This window comes from Ascaphus truei, chromosome 3 (genome assembly GCF_040206685.1).
Source record: "Ascaphus truei isolate aAscTru1 chromosome 3, aAscTru1.hap1, whole genome shotgun sequence".
Classification (NCBI taxonomy): domain Eukaryota; kingdom Metazoa; phylum Chordata; class Amphibia; order Anura; family Ascaphidae; genus Ascaphus; species Ascaphus truei.
In genome coordinates, this window is record NC_134485.1 from 140,342,173 (window position 1) to 140,356,369 (window position 14,197).

A 14,197-nucleotide genomic window follows, 5' to 3' on the forward strand; every position below is an offset into this window, starting at 1 on the left:
ATAGGAAAACAAACACCACAAAGTGAGAGAGCAAATGCATCAATGTTTTAAACAAGGTTATAGGGCATTTCCATGAGTATGAATTATTCACTGTAGTAAACTGCACTGAAAGTTTATTCAATGTATACATTTTGGTTGACTGAGGTATCTTCAAGGAGCTATTTTATTAAAGTCCAGTAAATTACTGCAGAATATCCTTTTTAACCTATCTTTAAATCCTACATGAAAGTCAGGATTGTAGTGCTGCCTCTGACAATGCTTAGCTAACAAGCACTCAATGCAATAATTAGCTTAAAGGTTCTATAGCAATTTCGTAACACCTTGGTAGCTGGAATGGAGTGCATACAACATAGTGTTCAGTACTGGCAAGAAGCAGCCTGCTATTCCATTTTATATGTGGAAAAAGAATGTTATATCTCTGGCGCCCTGCACATGCAAGTAGTAATAAAAAGGATATATACAACCAGGACTGGTGACTGTGTCAGATCCAGGGATGTACACTGGCGACACACTTTATTCGAGCTCGGCTTGTCCCACGAATTCGGGTATACCCGGGTGTATTGAGGTTTGTGACTGTTTTCTGCCCGAGTGCATTGAGGTATTTTCCAGGCAGGGATTGAAGCATTTTATTCCCGCTGGCTGCAATACTGCACAGTATATATATATACACTGCATTACAATTCATGAATTTATGCCATCTGGTAGACACGCGAAGCATTGCAGCCTATTAAATCCTAATCATTATCATTTAACAGATCAGCCGCCCGTCAGCCAGGCATGAACCCAGGCTGGGAAGGCAAACATAACGGGGCTTGTCAGAGGTGAGGAGCGGCGCATTCCAGGTATCTGCCAGGTACATACTGGGTATTTGCTCGAATAAAGTGTGTCGGTGCAGTACTCCAATCGATGAATGTGTCATACATGAAATGAAAACAAATAAAAACACATAGCATAATACTGTATGGTGAATATAAAGTAATCTATAACGTAGAATTACCAAAAAATTAAATAAATAAAATTAAACATAGAGACAAAAAACAAAAAACGAAATGCTGACATGGACAACAGGTGACTGATATAAAAATAACACATTTAATAAACAATACACAATATGGACATAGACATATATAAAAATATATATTTTTATATAGCGGCTGCTTGCGGATGGAGCGCCCCCCTGATCTTGCGGGGTCAGACCTCTGCTGCGTGATCAGCTCGGGAGTGTTGAACTGCAATTGCAGATTGGCCTTGAACCTGCCTGACGAGGCGTGCGAACAGTGATAGCAATTGCAACACTCCCGAGCTGATCACGCAGCAGAGGCCTGACCACGCAAGATCAGGGGGCGCTCCATCCGCAAGCAGCCGCTGAGACCAGCACGCTACTGATGCAAAGGAGAGACGCCAGGAGCTGACAAGCCACAGATGAGAGGGGATACTCTCTGAATATCCACTGCTGGTTACCATTTTACGTCCGGTAAGTGGTTATTTCAGCTACAGCAGCAGATCCACCAGAGGGACCCGTTCCATTCAATTTATTTATATTTTTATACATGTCTATGTCCATATTGTGTATTGTTTATTAAATGTGTTATTTTTATATCAGTCACTTGTTGTCCATCTTAGCATTTTGTTTTTTGATTTTTGTCTCTATGTTTAATTTTATTTATTTTATTTTATTTTTTGATAATTCTACATTATAGATTACTTTATATTCACCATACAGTATTATGCTATGTGTTTTTATTTGTTTTCATTTCATGTATGACACATTCATCGATTGGAGTACATCCCTGGATCTGACACAGTCACCAGTCCTGGTTGTATATATCCTTTTTATTACTACTTGCATGTGCAGGGCGCCAGAGATATAACATTCTTTTTCCACATGTTGTTCCTCTGACCTGGGGGTCAGAGTTATATCACAGGCAGCCGCCTTTATTTTTTTCTCACTGTAGATTATAGGCCATTTTTCCATCACATTGGTGATCATTTATATCATAGTCACACATTTCATTGAGATTTAGCGCTATCTATTTTTTGTTTTCCCATTCTATTTTATATGGCAAACTGCCAAAATGCAACATTTCAGAAAACATCCTTAAAATAAATAAGCTGCAGTCCAAACCAATATGGAGTATAACTTGACATCTATATTTCTATAGTTAATAATTTTTAGAGAAGGAACTTAAAACCTCTTTGGGACCCCCTTTAATACCAACAAATGTGACCACGCTACCTGTCATAATGCTACATTATCCCTATAAAAACAATGAAACATTTAGTGGCATACTTAGTGGTGCTAAAACATAATGCGCCTTACAACCCATTCACTTTAATGGTCTGTAAAGTGTCTTCTGCCTTAGCACCATTTAGTAAATATGGCACTTGGTGTGAACAAGGACTAATTAGCACTTTAGGGTACATGCAACAGCAGGCTTGGCCAGAGTCATCCAGGGAGATTCACAAAGCTCCAATAAGTGTATTGCAGCTTGATCTCACATTACCTTACAGTGACCTAAATCATAGTTACTGTAATGCTAGATCGATATAAGAGCCTAGTGAATCCCAGCCATTGTGTTAGAGTTCATATTGTACAATTTGAAAGATATTTTCTGTATAGTGGTATTAGGTATCTTGAAGCAACGCTGATAACTCATTGTCAGAAGAGAGTTTTTCATCTGAAACATTGACAGATAATTAAAGACTTTGTTTCAAGTTCTGGTTTATATAGTTTACTTTAGCTAATTTTCAGCTAGTAAATCATTTATTGAAAAAACAGGCACATAACTGAGCTCTTAAGAGAAAAGAGCAGACCATTAACATTGATTTAACACATAATGTAAGGGAACTTAGTGTCGAAGCTGAATTAATTTAATACAAAAGAAAGTATACACAACTCAACTTCATATCACTTAATACATTGTCTGTTCCTTTGAAGAATTACAGTACTCAGTTTACAGATGTACACAATCGTAACAATGAATTTAAACAACTACAGTTAGGAGTCACTAAAAAGATACAAAAGATACATAATATACTGTACACACCCAGGAAATGCAGGCATTTCAACACTGAGCTACATTGAAGGAGAACTTAATCTTATATTTCCTATAAGTAGTAAAGCGAGAAGTTTTTTAAAGTAGCATTGCATTTTTCAATTGTGACTGGGTTAACAGCAGAATAATACATAGAGCAAAATACTCAGATACATTCTATATTCTTCTCAGAGCGGGATATCACATTTATTTAGGTTGCATCCCTGTCTTCTGCTCAATCTCCATGGTGTAGCAGTCCAGGACACATTTAAGGTTGCTCAATAAATGCTAAATCCAGTTATTTCTGCGTGTGTGACAAATAAATAAGATTTTTATCTCAATATGAAAGTTACTGTAACTACTTATATTCCCTGACTCTCTCAGACTCGGCATAGGAGCATTATTCATTTTAACAGGTTTAAACAATTGTTCCTATGTTACAAGCTTTAAATGGATTTAGTTTGGTAGACAACCTTAGACATTCAATGGTTGTTATTGCTTCAATATGGAAGCATGGAACATGGTTCTCAAGTAGCCATTTCTATTGATTGAAGGAGTCTAAGGAGCATAAATCTTAGGGTGTTTTAAACTGTGATAGTGCCAATCAGGGCACTATAACATGGAGATGTCCATTGATCTGAATGGGAGTTTCCATGCAATAGTGCCACAATCAGGAAATTATTGAAAAAACGTAATTTTTTTTTTTTTTTTAAATACTGCTACCATAACACTCAGGAGCAGCTAACTGCAATGTTATACTCCTTGGGAGGTACATTTTCAGCCTTCTATGAATTTCTACTGCAAGGGTCAAAAAGAAAATTATTGGGATAAAAAAAAAACACAGTGTAGATTTGTGATATGAGTTGAGAAACAAGCAATACTGCTTTCAATTATTCTTCAGTATTATTTTTAAAAAAAAGCATTTTTTGCAAATATAAAACAGGGCCAGTGTGAATTTGTTAATTCTGTTAGCAGCTGTATATTTTCAAGTAATACTGTTGTATTTAGAAAGTGAACACAGTGCTCAGTTGTGTATTTACTTTATTTTGGTTATACTTACCCTGGTAGGTGGTACATTTGTTAAACGTTTACAGTTTCCGTGCCCAACATGAAGAACAGTGTGCAGCCAGTGGCCAGGTTTCTATTGGGAAGTTAGCTGTACCAGCATTCATACATCTACTTGTTCTTGAACAAGTTCTAACCATTTGCGCTGTGACTTTAGTAAAGGGTTCTTGCAGCCCAGCTTGTTGTCCACTATATTTGTAGATTTTTGTTTACCTGGGATTACACAATTTAATAGGAATATAAAACGGGTCAATCTAGCATAAAAGGCATTCATGTTTTAACGTAGTGATTCTTTCTTTCTTTTCTATCAAATAAATTCTAATGAGCACAATGTAGTATTTCTCATCATAACCCCCAGCAGAAGAGAAGTGCAATGCCCCTCGGTTGCCGAGTCTGTTAAAGCAAAAGTTGCTTGTACTGCATGATAAAATCCACAGACACTCTATAAAAAAGACACAGGACAGCATATTTGTGTAAAGCTGCAGGGGACCTACTGTATAAGTGCCTTAAAAAACACTAATGGCAAAATGTGTACAGAAAAGCAGAATATTTCAAACAAATACATAAAATGTGGGAAATGAAAGGAAATGTATCCTATAACTAAAATAGTAGGAACAAAAGAGTCCATTCGCATGAGATTAAAAAAAAGACAGAAGAACAGGCATTATTCTAAGTCCTATGTCAGCTCAGCTGTTCCCTTACAGCACCAGTCTCTAGATACAATACTTAGAAATGCTATATGTGAATGTATTAGTGCTCACACACGTCCTACCAATAATGGGTGGTTGGAAACAAAAATACACATTGTGGATGGGGAAAACAAAAAATACAAGAGCGTTGTCAACAATTGTTATATAATTTTCTAGATGGTCCATTTATATCTTGAATGTTGCAATGAGTTTAGGGGAAAAAACACCATGACTAATCCAGTCCAAGGGTCCTTTTTATCTCCCATTCAGCGCCATGGGCTTGTGTGTCCACGTCGTTTTCCTTGGGGGGAAAAAAAACACAAAAAAAGGCAATAATTTTCTATCTGCTCTTATTTATTTTTCAGCAAATATTTCCCCAGGATCCCCATGGCATTGCAATTGTGCATATTCATCAAAATAACAGAAAGGCAGGGTTATAAATTGCAGAGCATGAGCATGTACTCTACAGTACAACTTAATAAAGGTGCAGTCTCACCTAGGACCAAAGTAAGCTAATGGTAGTAGCATGTTGGTTTGTTGTAGGTGATTGGTTACATTTAAAAATAAACCACATAAGAATATTTTGTGTGTGTGTATGTATATATATGTGTATATATATATATGTATATACCGTCTTTTTTTCACAGAGAGACATTCAGAAACTTTGGTCTGTACAGCAGGTGTAAGGTCAGTATGTGTGTGTGTGTATATATATATATATATATATATATATATATATATATATATATATATATATATATATATACACACACACACACATACTGACCTTACACCTGCTGTACAGACCAAAGTTTCTGAATGTCTCTCTGTGAAAAAAAGACGGTGCAAAACAGCGCTTGGAAATAATAATAATAGTATAAAATGTGTACTTAGAATACAAAACTGGCAGCCTGGCAAATACTGACAGTACAGTCAGACAGTGAAACATAGAAAAAAGAAAGGATTAACGGCGCCTAAAAATGATTTTAGGCACCGGTAATCCTTTCTTTTTTCTTTGAATGTCTCTCTGCAATATCATCTGGATGGCCCTTCGCCGACTTAAAAACTTAACATGGCAAAAACAGACCTCCTCATACTTCCTCCCAAACCTGTCCCTACTACCTCCTTCCACATTACTGTTGGAAGTACTATCATTCACCCAGTAGCCCAAGCACGCTGCCTAGGGGTCACACTCGACTCCTCTCTAACAAAACGTATCTAAAACCTGACGCTTTTTCCTCCGCAATATAACAAAGATACACCCTTTCCTCTGTTGCTTGACTACTAAAACTCTGACTCATTCTCTCCTGTCTCAATTACTGAAACCTCCTGCGGTCCGGCCTTCCTGCCTCTCACCTGTCTCCCCTACAATCTATCCTAAACGCTCTTGCCAGAAGCACTCTACTCCACTCTCCCCTGCTGAAATCACTCTCCTGGCTTTCCATCAAATCCCACATCTCGCACTCAATTCTCCTCCTCACTTTTAAAGTTTTACACTCTCCTGCCCCTCCTTACATCTCAGCCCTAATTTTTCACTATGCACCATCCCGTCTCGTGCTCAAGGGTGTCTTCTCTCTACCCCATTTGTATCTAAAGCCCTCTCCCGCCTTAAACCTTTCACACGGACTGACCCACACCTCTGGAATTCCCTTCCCCTCAATACTCGACTAGCACCCTCTCTATCCACCTTTAAGACCCACCTTAATACACACTTGCTTAAAGAAGCATACGAGTAGCACCGTGGCTAATACTATACACATGATACATACAATTTGGCCCCCTGCAGACGCACTTACCAGAATGCCCTCCTACTGTCTCTGTACGTTCTTCCTACTGTACCTACCAATTAGATTGTAAGCTCTTCGGAGCAGGGACTCCTCTTCCGAAATGTTACTTTTATGTCTGAAGCACTCATTCATGTGATCTGTTATTTGTTTTATTTGTTATTTATATGATTGTCACATGTTTTACTACTGTGAAGCACTATGTACATTAATGGCGCTATATAAATAAAGACATAAATACATATAAAATCTCCTAGTGTTGTTTTTTCTTGATACAATAGTGATAATGCCATCATTTGACATTATTACAGATAAAACAGTATACAAATATAGTATCTGACTGACATCAATAACAGGAGATTGGGTAAAATAAAGTATTCATAGTAAGAAAGAACACAACTAAATGTTTCACTTTAAGGGATCCTAAGGAAGACAATTATACAGCTACAGTACTGTATGTTGTTAATATTTTATTTACTTTTGCCCACTACTAGGACTGCCCCTTTAAAAAGGAGATGTCAATTATTACCAAAGCTTTCTTTTTAACACATTTTGTACAATTAAATATACTTTTCCTTTGATTCTGTTGGTCAAAAACTGGTAAATTCTCACTAAATTAGGCTTTTCTTTAGTGTAAATTTTAAATGGGAAACAAAGGCATTTTCATGGAACAATGTCATCTATTACAGTTGCATTCACACTTCGCACATAGATACATTTTATTTCAGTGGAGAGATATTTCGTTTTCAGACACTCAATATTCTCTCACTTACAGTTCAACTCTGTCACTTACAGCTACAGTATAAGAAATTCATGGCAAATTTACACTTGACAAATTACTATTCACTGTCATCTATATTAACCCATTTTTGTTCTTGCTCTGATTCGCCATGGGATAACTCTGTATACCAGATGAATGTGATTTGAAGTTGTGCACTTTGGTAAAAAGTCAAATATTAAGGTAAGCAAAGTTAAGTAAGAGAATATTATAAATTAATTAATTCAACTTGTCTATAGTGGTTGTGTTTTATAGTATGTGCTCAAATTCTGGATGCTGGGCAACCTTATTGAAATGCTGCTAAATATTTTACTTACCCATTCAGAAGTAACATCAACATATTGCTTCAGGGTTAAAGAACAGTCAGAAAACAGAAGCAGACAATTACTGTATGGCAAGTAAAAAAAATCACAAAAACTCTTTGCTATAAAACATACAGCAAGACTAGACAACCAATAGGAAAATATGTTGATAATGCAAGTATATTGCAGTTACCTAAACCTGCTGGTTGGTTGACCTGATGCATCCATTGAGACATGTCAAAGTGTGTTAAATCTCTAGGGAGTGCATGTAACAACGTACAGGAAGCTAAATTAAATTAGATTCAATGCTAAATGTTTTAACAAGCCTCAAAGTGCTAATGTCACCAAATTAGTAACCTTTCAGCTAAATAATTCCTGACAGTGAGCAAAACATGGTGTTTTGGGCCCTTTTTATAGATTCAGCATCATGAAAATCTAGCAATTTTAGAGAATTTTACAAGTTGGCATATTAGATGAATTTGCAATTAATCTTGTCGAATTGATTGCGAACTCAGAGGACACATTTTGTATGGCGAGCAACCTCAGTCAAAAGTTTGGTACTGTACATGCCTATTCATATACAGTAACAGAACACATAAAATCAATATGTGGATGGCAAAGAGAAGGAAAATATTACGCCCATCTTAAAGAGGCAATCCAAACCGCTTAAAAAAATATTTTTAATATTTTTTGTTTTATTTTAATATTTGCAGCCTTTGATTACCATTATTGAAAATAAATTACCTACAGTAAGCTGCGATTAATTAGTTCCCCAGAGATCGATAAGCAAAATACTGCTTCCCAGAGTTTACTAAATGGCTGCCTCTCAGTTTTAAATAAATCCTTCAATCAGTGTAATTCAGCAGCTACAATTAATTCTCATATTACTAAGGTAACATTATTTATTGTTACAGTTTGCAGCTCAAACTGCTGGGAATATTGGCAACATTGGCAATAAATTAACACAAAACAGGAAATTGTTGCAAAGATATTGCACTGCTGCAAAAGTATTTAAAATTTATAGAAACCAAAGGATTATCAGTATATTAAAAATGTCATTAAGAGTTGAATTTGTAAAAAAAAAAGTAGTATTATCTAATACTACAGAACTTGTGTATTTAAAAAACCACACGTGACATGATGCAGACGGGAGCAGATGTCTGCTAGAGCAGCTCCATGGATCCTCCGCATACTTCAGTTTATATTTAGCCCGATCCAATTAAAAATAAAATAAAAAGTAAACCTGAAGACAGAGGATCGAGGGTTGCCAGCCAAAGAGGGGAGCTGCTCAGCGGCATGGAGCTATAGGCTACTGCCCCGCTGTCTGCGCTGCACGCGTGCCTGCCAGGCTGGCAGCGTGTGCAGCAGAGTTCCCCGGTCTGCAGTGAGTTGCAGGAGAAAACACAGAGGGGCGTGATGGGGGCAAGGCTATGACATCACCAGGCAGGTTCATCCTCAATGCTGAACCGCCCGTGGGCATGGCCTAGCGCTCCATCGCAAGTTCTGAGCACAGTGACGGCGCAGTGCGGCGGCCACCCTTTGCAGCTCGGCCCCATTGAGGGGCGGTTCTTGTCTCTGCAGCGCTTACCACAGTGGGCGCTGCAGCAGCCAGCGGGGACCAAGCCTGAGGCTGCAGAAGATGAGGGCGCATCATCCCTGGGACAGCACGAGAAGGCAGAGGGCAGCATGGATGAAGAGAAATGCAGCAGCAGACCAATTACTCTGAAAGACTTGCAGCTAATTTCCAGAGACATTAAAGGGACAGTACAGGCTGAATTCTATAAAGCTTTGGCAGAATTCAAATCTGAAATAGCAGAGCTGTCTGGGAGAACTTCAGACCTGGAACAGAAAATGGAGGAATCCCTGCAACTACAGACAAGTACTGATGATGAGGTCCTAAGGTTAACTGATGAATTAAAGACACTGAAATATAATATGGAGGACATAGAGAATAGGGAGATTAGACAATATTTGCAGGTTAGACATACTGTATCCCTGAATAAGTCACTCCAGAAAAACTACAGGACTATTTAAAAAGACTATTCCTCCACTTAGAGCCTAGCTGGATGAGCCCCTCTTATTGATGGACAGAGCTCACAGATCCCAGATTGCCCCAGATTATCGGACCCAAACAAATCCAGAGATATAATCCTAAAGATGCACTATTATTCAGCTAAAGAGAGGATTCTAGCCACCTGCAGATCCAGCGAATCATTGTAAGGAATCCGCTCCGTGGTTTACTGGTTGCCTTACCTTGCAGACGTGTGCAGTCCTGGAACACCTCTCCTGATGTTTGCTGCAGCCTGGATTCACTCACCAAAGCAATACACACTCCCTCTGGTATCTACTGCAGCTGTGCAGCCTATCACTGCAACCTAGACTTGCATTCATTCATTGGAGCAGTACCTTCACACCCCCCTCCGGGGATTGGCCCGCTGGCCTTTAAGTATTGTCTTCCCATAATGCTCCCTGCCGAGCATAGTCCTAACTGGATGTCACTATCTGTTCTGCCACAAGCCCTCGCTTGTTCCTGTCCCTCATGCTGAAGCGGAGTATTCTCCTTGTTGTCTGCAGCTCCAGGTTTCCTAAGGCCGGCTGCTATATTCACGCAGCGGTCTGCTCCAGTCTCCTGTGTTGTAGCCGAGTACTCTTCTTGTTCACTTCAGCTCCTTGTTCCTGGGACCGGCTGCTATATTCACGCAGCGGTCCACTCCTGTTCTCCTGTGCTGAAGCAGAGGTTTCGTCCCTGCGTCCTTCAGCCTCCTGGATTCCTGCACAGTAGCGGAGGTTTCCCTGTGTATCTTCAGCTTCCTGGTTCCTGGGGCCTACTCTTTCCCTAATCTAGAGAGGCCGTGTCCTGGTTCCTGCGCTGAGACAGAGGATTCCCTAGCCCGCTCAGGACTCTTGCGCTGTAGCACTGGTGCACCCGTGCAGCAAAGCGGTGTGCTACTCTGGTCTGCTTACCATCTCCTGTGACCAGCACCATGGGCCATGGCCGTCGCTCGCGCAGAGCCCAACCCCGCGCTCCTAAGCTGAAGCGGGGTTCTCCTGACTACATGTTGCCGAACTCTTGCCTGAACAATGTTTATCCTGATGTCTCCTGTCCTGACCCTGGCTTCTACAACGACGACGCTGTCTTCTCCAATCCTGATCCTGCGACATATGACTACGAACTGCGCAATCCGGATCAGCCTGCGCGGTCTCAGGTCGGTGCTTTTACAACCCCACCTCAGCCTCGCGGTCCGGTCCTGGTTTGTGGCGAGCAGAACCCTGACAGTATGCTCGGCCGCACAAACTCGGACCGCCCTGTGGTGAGGGTTGGTAAGTTTCTGTCTGAAAGCCTGTCCCAGCCTGTAAACCAGTCCCAGTGTGAATACCAGTTTCTATGTGAGATAATACCCCTGATTGAAGATCTGATTGTGTTTGTAGGTTTAACCCCTTTGCAAAACAAATGCCGTAATGATCTCATGATGAAGGTTTACCGCCTCCGGGACTTAAAACAATCGCTGGCCGCTTGTATTTGCTTTCCTGGTTACCCTTTAACTTGGGAAAATGTGTACCCTTTAGAATTGGACGACGCCCAAAAGGAACTCTCTTCCCTGGCCTTGTCTTTAGACATTTATATAGCAAAAGAGGACCCTCTCCTCATGTTGGCTGATGCCCAAAAAACACTCCATATCCTTTCCATGACATTGGACATTTGCATAAAGGAACAGGATCCTCCCCTCGCCAGCTTCGCTGCCGCTTGGCTGTATCCCTGGTCTACCACGGATCCTTGCCCTGAGTGTATGGCCGGGTTCCCGGACACCAATGATATGTTTTCGTTAACCCCTGCCGATCAGTTCTGTGAGGTCCCCCTGGAGAATACATATGTTGCTCTACCCAGCACTAATGTTCTTGTATCAGAGAATAAGTTCATTAGTTCTCCTATTTCTAGCTCAGAAGTCCTTTCTCTAGGTCTTGAGGGTTTTCCAGCTTTAACCCCTGCCGAGCAGTCCTGTGAGGTTCCCCTGGAGAATACATATGTTTCACTAGCCAACACTAAGGTTCTACTATCAGAGAATAAGTCCCTTTGTTCCCCTATTTCTAACTCCGAATCTGTCACTCCAGCTCTTGAGGGTTTTCCAGCTTTAAACTCTGGTAGGCAGTCCTGTGCGCTTTCCCCGTCAGAGAAAGAATCCCTAAGTTCTGTTCCCAGGGTTATTTCTGTATTAACCCCTGTGGGGCAGCTCTCTGAGTTTCCTTTGGTAAATCCCTGTTCTCTGCCAGCCATGGTCACGCCCCTAGCTTCAGACGAGAGATTCCTGGTCTCTCCTAATACAGAGAGATTACCTATGTTTTACTCTCAGGCATTGTCTGCATTAACCCCTGTAAATTCTTGCTGCCTCCAAGTTAATGCCTTCGTTTTAGCCTCAGAGAATGAGTCCACAAGTCAGACAGCAGAGGTTGCATTGAGGGATTCCCATAACCGTACGGAGTCCCTAGATATTCTTTGCTATAAATCCCCTGCTTCAGCTCAAGTTTCCGCAGTTTCGTCTCCGGAGACTTCGGCTAAAGTTCTGGTTCCTGATAAATGTATTCAGGAGTCAGGTTTTTCCCTAAGCTTGCTCGCAGAGTTCCTTCTCCCGGGTGTTTCGCTGAACCAGCCTGTCGCCCACATAGCGGTGATCCCTGCTTCAGCGCATAGTTCCCACATTATGGAGTCTGCAGTAATTTCTGGTTTCCCAGACATTCCTTACCAAATACCTACTTCAGAGACCAGTACAGTTATGATTCACCCCCGTGTACTGTCTGAGTTCTCCTCCTCTTTAAGCTTAGGGTTAAAAGCATACAGTAGTCTGTATGTCCCTCCTGGGGTTCATATTATGTTCCCAGGAATGTTTGCTGACGCACGGTTTTCTCCCAAAAGTGACGCTTTTTCATATAGATTAGTAAAAAGCTTGCACACGGTTTCCCTTTTCGCTGAATTGTGTCTTTCTAGTTTTGAGACTCTGAGAGGTAATGATTCTCCTTCTGATTCTGAAGCTCTTCCTACAAGGAGTATCCTGATTGGGGGTCCCCCTGATTTCTCTGTCCAGGCTAATTCTCCAGGGATCAGCATATCTGTGGTCACTTCCTTAGTACTGTCTGAGGTCACCATGCATATATTACAAGTCCTGGGGTTTAAATCTGAGCTATTTAGCTGTCCTGCCTTTGCTGAAACCCAGTCCCTCAGTACTGTGTCTAAATATGTCCCAGCAAACATGGGGTTACTCTGGGAAGAAATTAAAGCTCCTGTCTTAAAGGGTATTTTTTCTCACATGTCCAGCAAATCTAGAACCTCAGTAATTGTTTCTAAGTCACTTATCAATACATCTGATTTTTTCTCTAATCAAACCCAGACACCCTCACTATCGGTTAGGAGTCCTGTGATCAGAGATTTTGCACTAGAAAACACACCAATTCATGTTTTTGTCAGGTTAGGTACCCCTTTGGTTAGGGCCATTGCAGTTTCGGAAAAGACTCCTTGTACTCCTAAGGTGCCTGTCATTAAGAGTTTTCATAGTTCATACTTGCTGCTTGTTGATTCTCAAGGCCCTGTCACTGAGGTACAGACTTCAGCTTCTGATGTTAGCTTCCCTCCCACCACTACCCTGGCTCTGCCTTTTTCTCAAGCTACTGATTTGAAGATCCCAAGGACTATTCCTGATTCACTGACAATACTATCTCCCAATGAAGATTTCCCAGTATTGGAGAGCTCTACTGTTGTTTGCTTCTCTGCTCCTGCTAAACCATGGTTTTGTCCCTCGGAATTTTCAGTTGCCCCTGTTATTTCCTCTCAGTTGGAAATACTCTGTACGTATCCCAAGATTTCGGTCCCTATGCCGGGTTTACTGCTTGCCTTGTCACCTTCCATACCAATATCGGGAGATGCTTCCAACCAGCCTATACCATTACTAACCATTACCTGGGAGCCTTCTAGAGGAAAAAATTCTCGCAAATTTCAACATGCAGTGGTCAGCCAAGACTTTTTCTGTTACAAAGTTCCTCCTGGTGTATTCGATCAACTATCAGGGCCGCTGAGCCTAGATTCAGGTTCCTTTATTAAAGACTGGGCTTCCTGTAGGGGTTCTTCTGCCGTTTCTGCTCTGGAACCCTCTGGTTCTTCACAGCCCTGGATTTCCAAGTCATTTTGCGGGGCGAGCCATGTACCAAGGATGTTTCTTCTACCACTCTTATTTCCTAGAACTGTACTCACCAAGGAACTGCTAGTTTACGGATCCCCTTTCCACCTAAAGAACTTTAGGAACAATTCGATGTCTCCGAGACCCATGGATGGTCCTGTCTGGCCGCTGTTTTCACCGTGGGGTGGGGGTACACTAAGGAGTAACCACGAGTCTCTGGACCACGACTCTACCCCCAATCCTAGACGGTTCAGCAACAATTCCCGGTCCCCCAACTCTATGTGTGCTCATGTTCGCCCGGAGGTCTCGCGTGAAGGGGGGGGTACTGTAAGGAATCCGCTCCGTGGTTTACTGGTTGCCTTACCTTGCAGACGTGTGCA

General features: G+C 41.1%; 1 protein-coding gene across 9 annotated transcripts in view; it reads right to left on the bottom strand.

Moving 5' to 3' along the window:
* Window positions 1-1,844: 1,844 nt before the first annotated feature.
* Window positions 1,845-14,197, bottom strand: part of RPH3AL (rabphilin 3A like (without C2 domains)) — a 692,976-nt gene continuing 680,623 nt past the window's right edge. For all 9 annotated transcript variants that reach the window (XM_075589573.1, XM_075589571.1, XM_075589570.1 and 6 more), the window contains one exon: window positions 1,845-5,090. In XM_075589573.1, coding sequence (XP_075445688.1) covers window positions 5,056-5,090 — 35 coding nt within the window. In that variant the 3' untranslated portion in view covers window positions 1,845-5,055. The remainder of the gene's footprint in view (window positions 5,091-14,197) is intronic.